At 48.5% G+C, this 12,767-nt stretch overlaps 1 protein-coding gene across 1 annotated transcript; it reads left to right on the forward strand.

Annotated features, from left to right (window-relative positions):
- Positions 1 to 6,417: 6,417 nt before the first annotated feature.
- Positions 6,418 to 6,648, forward strand: M421DRAFT_8234 (uncharacterized protein; the record flags this gene model as incomplete). The annotated part of the gene is made up of 2 exons (XM_033597534.1): positions 6,418 to 6,424; positions 6,488 to 6,648. The coding sequence occupies 2 exons, from the start codon at positions 6,418 to 6,420 to the stop codon at positions 6,646 to 6,648; spliced, it is 168 nt and encodes a 55-aa protein (XP_033445422.1).
- Positions 6,649 to 12,767: the final 6,119 nt, after the last annotated feature.

Below are 12,767 nucleotides of genomic sequence, written 5' to 3' on the forward strand. Positions count from 1 at the left end.
CTGGCCCGCCCCCTAAGCCAAAGGAAGACAATCGAATCTTTGTCACAATCTCTAACCCAGCAGTGCAATTACAACAACCCTCCCCCTTTGTAGTAAGACAGGCAGTCTGCAGGAGCATTAAAGGAATTACCCTTTAAGACATCCCTACTACATCGCTAATTAACACAGGCTGGGCAATCACGCCTGCAAGCAAAACAATTAGGGATTAACTCCTAACCTAAGAAAACTAGGAGCTTATAGTAAAAGCACTAGGTAGGGATGCAATTAGGACCCTAGAATACTAGATTAACTACGCCGTATAAGGAGTTTATAGCTCTTTCTAGACTCTAGATGGCACTGAACTACCTACTACTATCTAGCTAGTAGAGGAGGAAGTCTGCTCACAAACAGGCAAGCAGCTAGTTAGCTGCAGAACCTCACGACACAGGGCTAACTAGAATGGCCTAACTACCTAGATTATATTATACAAGGAGCTAGTCTACTTATTCTAGCTCTTTGGCACTAGCCAGTTCTCTAAAGAAATCCACAAACACCCTGCTATACAGCGACACAATCTAGGCTGCCAACAATACTGCAACGCCGCCTGCTGCACTAGAGTAGCCCGCTGTGGACACTGTGGGGACCGCACAGATAGACACCAAGGGCTCTATAGGGACAGCTGCCCTCATAAAGCCAAGTGTGCTAACTGCCATGGCCCTCACCCAGCTAGTCACTCTAACTGTCCTGCAGCCCCTTGCCAGGCGCATAGACACATAATCAAGCCCACTAAGACTAAACTAAACTCTATCTGCCGCGCAGGCAGAGCAACATACTAGCATCTCTACAGGACTGTAGAAGAAACCCTTAACCAAGCAACGTCGCAGCACGAGGATACCACCCTAGAGGACACCTAAGAGATCCTAGCTCCCCACTCTCCTCTCCGAAGGCAAGCACCAGAGGAAGAGAGCAGGGCAGCTACAACTGAAATAAGCAGCGCCTCTCAAGCATCCTTACCCACTAGCAGGGAAAAGAGACCAAGACGGGCTGCTGCAGGCCGTGCAAACCTAAATGTGAGGGACATGTCTGCCAACAGTATGCGCCCACGATTAACTATCTACACTGACACCTCCACCTCAGAGAGGGAGGACACCAGCATGAGCGAGGATCCACTATCTACATGCTAGGACACCAACACACTACCTCCGCCCACAACAGGCAACAAAAGCCCAGCAAGCAGAGAAACCAACTCCGCGTATGCTGGGCCAACGTTGGCAGAAGCTCCCCCTGCCACATTACTATACTAGAAGTGGCCTTTCAGAAGGACATAGACGTAGTATGCGTCCAAGAACCCTTCACCTGTGCTAACTTAAGAACCTCTACCTACCTAGGCTATAGACACCTTGCACCTATTAGCACCTAGGATGCCCCTAACACACTAGGCTTAGTCTGCCCTAGGGTGATGACCTATATACGCAAAGGGCACCACCTGAAACTCTAGGCTAGAGAAAGCCTTAATCACCTAGATCTGCTGTGGGCTGTTGTAAACAGTGTCTTAATCCTTAACTGTTACAGACAGCTATACACCCCTAGCGTAATCCAATACGTTACGCATCTTGCACCTCCTCAACAATGCCTCATAGGGGGTGACTTCAACGCTAAGCATGAGTCCTTCAATCCTACCGCCAGCGCAGCCAACGGGGGTGCCGAGCTAGCTAGATGGGCTGCTGCTGCCTCTATGGACTACATCGGCATCCCAGGACAGCCAACACACCAAGCTGGCCAGGTCATTGACCTTACCTTCTCCAATGTCCCATTCGCACAGTCCCGAGTAGATGCGAGCATGCACAGCGGATCAGACCACGAGACAATAGTAACCTATGTCCCTACCTCTACAAGGGACATGCAGCACCTAGATTAGCACCACTACTGAGTCGCAGAAGCAGGCCTACCTAAGTTCACAGGGCTTGTTGAGATAGGCGTCTAGAACATCCCAGACCTGCTCAGGGCTTATAACGCAGCACAGCTTGACAGATGCGTTGTGCTGCTGACAGAGGCATTCTAGCACTCTATACAGACAGCAGGCAAGCTAGATCGCAAGCAAGGACGCGCCGCACTGTGGTGGACCAAGGAGTGCAAGACAGCCTACTAAGCCTACAAACACGCCAGACAACACTGCTGCAGCAGCGCCCTACTAGAGGAAACACAAGCCTTTAAGACAACAGTCTAACAGGCTAAAAGGCAATACTAGAGATATATTATTAATAATGCTAAGGATAGCAAGGATCTGTTTAAGGTGATTGCCTAGCACAAGCTTACACTAAACTACTAGGACACCCCTCTTATAATAGACAGCAAAACAATATCTGACCCCCTAGAGAAGGCAGAGGCACTCCGAGAGGAAATCCTCAACCGCTACACAGCAGAAGACGACCTCAGCCACCAACCAGAGCAGGAAGCAAGAGCGTCTCTCCCTTGGAGCACACACATCTCACTAGAGGAAGCTGAGCGAAATACAATAGGGGTCTCCAGCACATCGCCAGGAACTGACCACTCTACAGTGCGACTGCTCCGCGCCTGCTGGGCCCAGGTTAGGGAACTTATACGATAGATCTTTTAGCAATGCCTTTAACTAAACTACTTCCTAGGCTAGTAGAAGCTCGCAGAGGTAGCCATAATACCCAAGGCAGGAAAGAAAGACCAGACGTCACCCTAATCCTAGAGACCTATAGCACTCCTCTCCTGCATTAGAAAAGGACTTGAAAGGACAGTGGCCAGAAGAATAGCGTGGACTGCCATAACCTACAAGATCCTTAGCCCCTAACATAGAGGCGCCCTCCTAAAGCGCTCTGCTGTAGATCTTACTGCAGCATTTACTCATAACACAGAAGCTGCGTGGGCTAAAGGCTAGCACGTCACAATAGTAACATTAGATGTGCAAGGCGCCTTTAACGCTCTCCTTAAGAACTGCCTTCTGCACTAGATAGCCTAACAGGGCTAGCTACAAAGGACTATCCTCTTTGTTAACTCTTTCCTTACTAATTAAAGGGTCCAAGTACGCCTAGGCTAAGCTACTACCCCTAGCCGCCTAGTCGCCTGCGGCACGCTGCAGGGCTCACCCCTCTCCCTAATCCTGTACACACTGTATCTGGCAGAGCTGCTGTCTATAGACACAAAGAAGAGATTTAGATACGCAGATGACATATGCTTATACCAAGCCTCACAATCCCTAGATAAGAACGTAGAGCTCCTAGCAGCAGACCTACAACAGATTAGAGCATAGGGCACAGCTAACAAGGTCACCTTTGCCCTAGAAAAACAAGAAATGATCCACCTTACTTAATAGAAGAGTAGCTACGCACCCCCCTGTGTGATAGACAAGCATTACACAATTAATCTAATCTTGCTAAACACGTTAAGAACCTAGCCAGCCCTCTAATAGCTAGGGATCTGGTTTAACTGCAAACTCACCTTTAAGCGGCATGTAGCCACGCACAATGCAAAAGCGGCCAAGGTAGCCTACCATATCCACAGCCTAGCAAACACAGCCTACGGACCACCAGCTAGCTCCCTTCGCAAGGCTACCCTCGCCTGCGTATACCTGTCTCTTCTGTATGGGGCTGAGTGCTGGTACAGAGGCCGTACTAAACCTCCACGTACACTCAAACCTGGAAGACCAGCAGAAGTCAGTGCCTATGTTGGGTGGCACATAGCGGTTATGGACAAAACACTGGCTATAGCAGCAAGAGGGATCCTCCCGGTGTGGCGAACAACCCCTATTGCTACTCTCTTCCGAGACGCTGGACTACCCTCTGCTGCCACTGCACTGGAAGAAGCCAAACTCTGCTTTGCAACACATCTACGCACGGTAGATGCAGAACATCCACTTGCCAGCCGCACAGTAGCTATAAGGATGAGCATAGGCAGGTCAGCTGGAAAGCTGCAGCGAATGCGGACTAAGGTCTAGTATCTAGGATCTCTTCTGCCTGAGATACCTAGGACAACACTATCAGCCCCTTACTACTCACCTAGCTGTTGCACAGACCCTACATCGGGAAAAGTTTTTCCGTTGTCGAAATCGGGAAATCGTGGCATTGTACTGTGGGCAACAGTAGGACTTGTAGGCCTACAACAGCCATTCAATGTGCATTCAATGTCCAGCCAATTTTGAGCCAACGGCTCCAACAGTCCTAACAGCTGCAATAGCCACAACAACTCCTAATCCTGCTATAATAGTAGCTCTGCTTAATAAACTATACTTTTATTATATTAATATACTACTAAGTCTCCTCTTTAAAATAAGCTATTAAATAACATTATAGGCCTACTAATAGAATAGTTATTAAGCGTAGAAGGTTTTAAGCTTGATGTTCCTTGCCAAGACACTAAGTTAAGATTCTTCGCTAGGGCTCTAGCAGCCTGAATGTTAGAAAATATAAGAATATTATTCAAGAATAGTAGGTAAACCAACAATTCTACGCCTAGGCCTGCCTGTTCTGCAAGCTCCTGTTGCGCTGCTGCTGTGTGTGTGTGTGTGTGAGTGTGTGTGCTGGTCAGCAGGTGCTATGCTGTATGCTGTTGCAGCTGCAACGTTGTGTGCGGGCGCAGCTGCAGCTGCTATGGTGTGCTGTCGCAACTTCAAAACACTAACCTTCAACAAACAAACCTTCAACGCTCTATAACTCGCGTTATAGTAGGCCTACAACAATAATTTTTCGCTCATTTTGAAGCTACAATTTCGCTCTATCTGTACGTGAAATTTCGCAATTTTTGAATATTTAATGCTAGTGCTAGCACTAAGGGTAGCCATGCAATAACGTTGCAATGTCGTTTTAAGTTTGTTAAATATAGGCACTCAGCGTTTTGGCTGTTAGCAATGTTGGCGCGAAATTAGGGCCGTTGGGCGCAAATTGGGGCCGTTGGGGCCGTTGAACGGCCGTTGCACGACCATGCCACGACTGTCAGCAACGGCCGGTCTAGGCCGGATTTCGAAAAACTTTTCCCGATGTACTATAGGCTTAGATAAAAAGTCTGCAGTAAAGGCTTTCTAAGAATAGTAGGCTAACCTTCTACCTTTAGACGTTACTATCTTCTTAGATGGCTCTAAATAGTACACAAAGGAAGGAGAAAAGCAGGTCACCTATGGCTTTGCTGTGTATTAGAATAGAAAGCAACTGCAGACTGGACGTGGTTTACTCCACTCTACCTCGCACGTCTTTGACGCTGAGGCAACTGGAGCGTGGAAAGGCCTCCAGCACACTATCAGACAACCAGCGCTCCGCACGCGCCGAATCTGGCTATGCATAGACAGCACCTCAGTCATATGGTGCCTTAGGGGCGACGCACCCCCTACCTCACAGTGGGCCTTCCTGGAGTGCCACAGTGCCATGGAGACACACGACGTCTCAATCAAATGGGCCCCTGGGCACCTAGGCATTGAAGGAAACGAAGCAGCAGACAGACTTGCCAACCTAGAAGCCCAGCACCCATCACCCCCGACTGGAATAGCGGCTATGCCTACACTCTCAGGCATCAAGACAATAGCCCGCAAGATACTACAGCACACGCAACAAACATGGTGGTCTAACAAGAAGACTAAGCTCTTAAAATAGTATAAGAGCTAGGATCTTAACTATACACCACGCAGCAGACTACCTAAACTAGACCTACTAAGAGCCACCCTAGCTAGACTGCTCTTAATCTAATCTATACATAGCAACTTTGCCTAGTACTACTAAAAGTACAAACACAACAACGCAACACTTACCTGCTTATGCAGGCGCAACAAGACACTAGAGCACCTTATACTCTGCTGCAAGACCTAAGGGTCCTTCAGCCAATAGCCACTCTAACTACCTATACCACCATCCAGCCGTAGCAAAGGTGTAGCATATACTAGTGTGCTTATTAGGGATCTAGAGGCCTTTGAAGCCTTCACCCAACTCACTTAATACTACACTAAGGTCTGCCCCTAGTAGCTTACCCTGTGCTGCGACAGCAGCAAACAACCGTACTCTTTCCTCACTCTCCTTCTTACTCTCCCTCTCTCTTCTACTCTTACGGCATTCCACTGCCTTTAAACACACAAAAGGGATTCACCCTAATGTATCTACACTGCTTAGTCTCCCCAACTGGCAGGGGAGCTGTAGCTTAAAACAGTAGCAATACCTACGCAGGCAAGAAATGCTTTCTAAGGTAGTGTGTTAGCACTGTAATCCCATAGCTCAGCACGTCGTATATGCCCTTCGGGAGGCGAGATAGTGGACTTTATCCCTATTATCTAGACGTAAAATGAATACCAACCAACCAACCAACCTCTCCAGCCACTCAAATGCCTTCTTAAATCTGTTTTCCAACGTCCTCTCTCCGCTGCAGGCGTTGTGGCAGGCGCGCTGCCATCTTTTGTCTTTTAGCTCTTTGCTGAGCTGAAATCTTTTCAAAATGGCCCGTGCGCTACTCAGATTTTCACGTTCGGTTGAAGGCCACAACCACCGCTAAGACAAGGAGACAGTCTTGCCACTCCTCATTCTTGCAAGATATGGGCACCTGCCAGGCCTAAACACAAAGGCTCTCCACGCAAAGAGCTACGGCACAATTCGACAGAGCACCGGCTCTCAACACGCAAACAAGGCGGCCAGCATGGCCTTCTGTTTCACAACTTCTAAGAGATAAAGAAGAAGGACAGGCCTAGGTCTGCCTTCCTACTACACCTATCTCCTTCGACACAGGCATAGCCAAGCCTGGCACAAAGGCTCTCCTTGCGCAGAGCCACGGCTTCAACTCAACAGAGCACCGGCTCTCTACACCCACCCTCTCTTTCCTACTCCCTCTCTTGGCACTTCACTGCCTTTGAACACACACAAGGGATTCACCCTAATGTACACACACTGCTCAGTCTCCCCAACTGGACGGGGAGCTGTAGTTCTGAAATGGTAGCAATACCCGCGTACGCAAGAAATGCTTTCTAAGGTAGTGTGTCAGCACTGTAATTCCATAGCTTAGCACGTTGTATATGCCCTTTGGGAGGCAAGATGGCAGACTTAATCTCCATCAACCAGACGTAAAATGAATACCAACCAACCAACCAACCAACCTCTCCAGCCAGCCCTGAACATCAACTTTTCCAGGTCAGCAAAAGGTCGATTTTCATTGATTTTTTGTCAAAACACAACTCAAATGCCTTTGTAAATCTGTTTCCTAACATCTGCTTTCTGCTGCAGGCGTTGTGGCAGGCGCACTGCCCTCTTTTGTCTTTCAGTTCTTTGCTAAGCTGAAATCTTTTTAAAATAGCCTGTGCGCTACCTAGATTTTCACGTTCAGTTGAAGGCCACAACTACCAACAAGACAAGGAGACAGCCTTGTCACTCCTTGTTCTTGCAGTATAAGGGCATCGCTAGGCCTACTGCAAGGCTCTCCACGCGAAGAGCTACGGCACAACTTGACAGAGCACTAGCTCTCCACACCCACAACGACAAGAGCTGCTTGCAGCTTTCTGAAGACTGACTGTCAGGGTCCTTGACCTGACACAACACGCAAACAAGGCAGCCAGCATGGCCTTACACTCCACAACTCTTAGAGATCAAGAAGAAGGACAGGCCTGGCTCTGCCTTCCTACTACACCTATCTCAGCTAAGCCAAAAGAAGACAATCAGATCTTTATTGCTATGTCTAATCCAGCAACGCAATTGCATCAACCCTTACCCTTTGCAGTAAGGCAGGCAGTATGCAAGAGTGTAGGAGGAATTACCCTCTAAGACATCCCCACTGCCTCGCCAATCAACACTAGCTAGGCAATTACGCTAGTAAGTAGAACTATTAGAGACTAACTTCTAACCTAAGAAAACTAGGAGCTTGTAGTAAAAGCCCTAGGCAGAGATATAATCAGGGTCCTAGAACACTAGATTAACTACGCTGTACAAGGAGTACCTAGCTTGTTCTAGACTCTAGACAGCACTAAACTACCTACTACTACCTAGCTAGTTAAGGAAGAGGTCTGCTTGCAAACAGGCAAGCAGCTAGTTAGCTGTAGAACCTCCCAACACGGGGCCAACTAGAATAGCTTGACTACCTAGATTATATCATACAAGGAGCTAGTCTGCTTATTCTAGCTCTTTAGCACCAGCCAACTCTCTAAAGAAATCTACAAACACCCTACTATATAGCAACACAACCCAGGCTGCCAACAATACTGCAACGCTGCCTGCTGTACTTAGCTAGCCCACTGTGTGCACTGCGGAGATTGCACAGATAGACACCAAGGGCTCTATAGGGACGACTGTCCTCATAAAGCCAAGTGCACTAACTGCTATAGCCTACACCCGGCCAGTCACTCTAACTGCCCTGCTGCCCCTCACTAGGTGCATGGACACATAATTAAGCCCACCAAGACTAAACTAAACGCTATCTGTCGCGCAGGCAGAGCAACATACCAGCACCTCTACAGGACAGTAGAAGAGACGCTTAACCAGGCAACGCCACAGCATGAGGAGACCCTTAATCAGGCAACGCCTCAGCATGAAGATACCCCCCTAGAGGCCGCGCAGGAGATAGCGGCCCCCCACCCTCCTCCACGGGGGCGGGCACTAGAAGAGGATAGCAGGGCAGCTCCAACTGGAACAAGCAGCGCCTCTTAAGCATCCTTGCCCACCACTAGTAGAGAAAAGAGACCAAGACAGGCCGCTGCAGGCCGTACAAACCTGAATATAAGGGACATGTCAGCCAACAGTCTGCTCCCACAACTAACTATCTACACTAATCCCTTAACCTCTAAGAGGGAGGACATTAGCATAAGCAATCAGTCACTATCTACATGTTAGGACACCAACACACACCCTCCGCCTGCAACAGGCAACAACGGCCTGGCCAGCAGGGAGACCAGCTCCGCATATGCTAGGCCAACGTTGGCAGGAGCTCACCCTGCCACATTACAATCCTAGAAGCAGCCTTTCAGAAGGACATAGATGTTGTATGCGTCCAAGAGCCTTTCACCTGTGCCAACTTAAGGACCTCTACCTACCTAGGCTTTAGACACCTTACACCTATTAGTACCTAGGACGCTCCTAACGCACTAGGCGCAACCTGCCCTTAGGTAATAACCTACATCTGCAAAGGATACCACTTAAAGCTCTAGGCTAGACAAAGCCTTAATCACCTAGACCTGCTGTAGGCTGTTGTGAACAGAGTCTTGATACTTAACTGCTACAGACAGCCACTTACCCCTGACGTACTCTAATACGTTACGCACCTTACGCCCCCCCAACACTGCGTTGTAGGAGGGGACTTTAACGTCAGACACAAATCCTTTGAGCCCTCTGTTTCCGCAGCCAGCGGCGGCATAGAGCTCGCCAGGTGGGCTGCTAACGCCTCTATGGACTACATTGGTGTGCCGGGGCAGCCAACACACTGCGCTGGCCATGTCCTTGACCTTACTTTCTCTAACATCCCATTTGCCCAGTCTGCTGTTGATGCTAGCATGCATTGCAGGTCAGACCACGAGACAATAGTAACCTCTGTCTCTACTTCCACACTCAGTACTCCGCACCTAGACTAGCACCACTACAGAGTTCCAGAGGCAAGCCTACCAAAGTTCACTGGGCTAGTGGAAATTGGCGTCTAGAGCATCCCAGATCCGCGTGCGGCACAGGATGCGGCACAACTAGACGACTGTGTTGCACTGCTGACAGAGACTGTGCAGCACTCTATACAAACAGCGGGCAAGCTTGATCGCAAGGAAGGACGTGCTGCGCCTTGGTGGACTAAGGAGTGCAAGACTGCCTACCAAGCCCACAAACGCGCTCGACAGACCTGCTTAGGCAGACCTCTGCTAGAAGAAATACAAGCCTTTAAGACTATAGTTAGACAGGCTAAAAGGCAATACTAGAGGCATGTTATTAACACTGCTAAGGACAACAAGGACCTGTTTAAGGTTATTACCTAGCATAAGCTTACACTAGAGAACTAGGACACTCTGCTTAATATTAACAACAGGACAATATCTAACCCCCTAGAGAAGGCTAAGGCACTTAGACAGGAAGTCCTTAATTAATACACAGCAGATAACAATCTCAGCCACTACCTAGATAAGGAAACTGCGGCCCCTCTCCTATGGAGTACACATATCTCACTAGAGGAGTCTAAGCAAAACACAATAGGGGTCACCAGCACCTCCCTAGGCACAGACCGCTCTACAGTGCGACTGCTCCGCACCTGCTAGGCCCAAATTAGGGAACTTATACAACAGATCTTCTAGCAGTGCCTTAAACTCAACCACTTCCCTGCGCAATAGAAGCTGGCAGAAGTAGCCATAATCCCTAAGGTAGGGAAGAAGGACAGGACCTCACCTTAATCCTGGAGGCCCATAGCACTCCTCTCCTGCATTAGAAAGGGTCTCAAACAAACAGTGGCCAGAAGAATTGCGTAGACTGCTATAACCTACAAGATCCTTAGCCCCTAACATAGAGGCGCCCTCCTAAAACGCTCTACTGTAGATCTTACTACAGCATTCACCCACAATACTAAAGCTGCGTGGGCAAAAGGCTAGCATGTCATAATGGTCACCTTAGATGTGCAAGGCGCCTTTAACACTCTCCTTAAGAACTACCTGCTGCACTAGATAGCTAAACAGGGCTAGCTGTAAAGGACTATCCTCTTTGTTAACTCTTTCCTTACTAATTAAAGGGTCTAAGTCTGCCTAGGCTAAGCCACTACCCCTAGCTACCTAGTCGCCTGCAGCACACTGCAGGGATCACCACTCTCCCTAGTCCTGTACACACTGTACCTGGCAGAGCTGCTGTCTGCAGACACAAAAAGAAGATTCAGATACGCAGATAATATATACTTGTATTAGGCCTCACACTCCCTAGATAAGAATATTAAGCTCCTAGCAGCAGACCTACAATAGATTAGAGCATAGGGTACAGCTAACATAGTCACCTTTGCGCCTAAAAAACAGGAAATAATTCACCTCACTTAACAGAAGAGTAGCTACACGCCACCCTGTGTAGTAGACAATTAGCTTACAATTAACCTAATCTTACTAAGTAGGTTAAGAACCTAGCCAGCTCTCTAATAGCTAGGGATCTAGTTTAACAACAAACTTACCTTCAAGCAACATGTAGCCACACACAACGCAAAAGCAGCCAAGGTAGCCTATCACATCCACAGCCTAGCAAACACGGCCTACGGGCCACCAGCCAGCTCCCTCCGCAAGGCCACCCTGGCCTGCGTGTACCCGTCCCTTCTGTATAGGGCTGAGTGCTGGTACAGAGGCCGTACTAAACCTCCACGCACACTCAAACCAGGCAGACCAGCCGAAGTCAGCACCTATGTTAGGTGGCACATAGCTGTCATGGACAAAACACTAGCTATAGCAGCGAGAGGCATCCTCCTAGTGTAGCGAACAACCCCTACTGCTACTCTCTTCTAAGACGCCAGACTACCCTCAGCTGCCACTGCGCTTAAAGAAGCCAAACTCCGCTTTGCAACCCATCTACACACCATAGATGCGGAGCATCCACTAGCCAGCCACACAGCAGCCATAAGGATGAGCATAGGCTGGACAGCTGGAAAGCTGCAACAAATGCAAACTAAAGTCTAGTATCTAGGATCTCTTCTACTAGAGATACCTAGGACAATACTAACATCCCTTTACTACTTACCTAGCTGCTAAATAGACCTAATAATAGGCATAGATAAAAAGACTACAGCTAAGGCCTTTACAGAATAGTAGGACTACCTCCTACCTTTAGATATTACTATCTTCTTAGATAGCTCTAAACAGTACACAAAGGAAGGAGAAAAGTAGGTTACCTACAGCTTTGCAGTATATTAGGATAGAAAACAACTTCACACTAGACGCAGGTCACTTTAGCCTACCTCACACGTCTTTGACGCAGAAGCAGTAGGAGCATAGAGGGGTCTCCAGCACACTATAAGACAACCAGCGCTCCGCACTCGCCGAATCTGGCTGTGCATAGACAGCACCTCAGTGATATGGTGCCTCAGGGGCAACGCACCCTCTACCTCTCAGTAGGCCTTCCTAGAGTGCCATGGTGCTATAGAGACACACGACGTCTCCATCAAATGGGCCCCTGGACACCTAGGCATCGAGGGAAACAAAGCGGCAGACAGGCTAGCAAACCTAGAAGCCCAGCACCCATCACCCCCAACTAGAAAAGCTGCTATGCCAACACTCTCAGGCATCAAGTCAGTTGCCCGCCAAGCACTGCACAATGCACAGCAGACATGGTGGTCTAAGAAGAAAGGAAGCCTCTCTACATAGTACAAGAGATAGGAGTTAGGCTACTCACTACGCAGCAGACTACCTAAGTTAGACCTACTAAGAGCCACCTTAGCTAGACTGCTCTTAATCTAATCTATGCACAGCAACTTTGCCTAGTACTACCAAAAGTTTAGTCACAACAACACAATACTTACCTGCTCATACAGACATAACAAGACGCTAGAGCACCTTGCGCTCTGCTGCAAGACCCTTAGGACCTTTGGCCAATAGCCACTTCAACCACCTATACCACCAACCAGCTAGAACGATGGCATAGCGTATACTGCCGCGCTGATTGGAGATCTAGAGGCTTTCGAAGCCTTTCTCTAACTCACACAGTACTACACCAAAGTCTGCCCCTAGTAGCTCACCCTGTGCTGCGACAGCAGCAAACAACTGCACTCTTTCCTTACTCTCCTTCTTACTCTCCCTCTTCCTCTCTCCTACTCTTTAGGCACTTACCTGCCTCTGAACACAGACAAGGGATCCACCCTAATGTACACAGATTGCT

Source organism: Didymella exigua, assembly GCF_010094145.1.
Source record: "Didymella exigua CBS 183.55 unplaced genomic scaffold M421scaffold_32, whole genome shotgun sequence".
Lineage (NCBI taxonomy): Eukaryota > Fungi > Ascomycota > Dothideomycetes > Pleosporales > Didymellaceae > Didymella > Didymella exigua.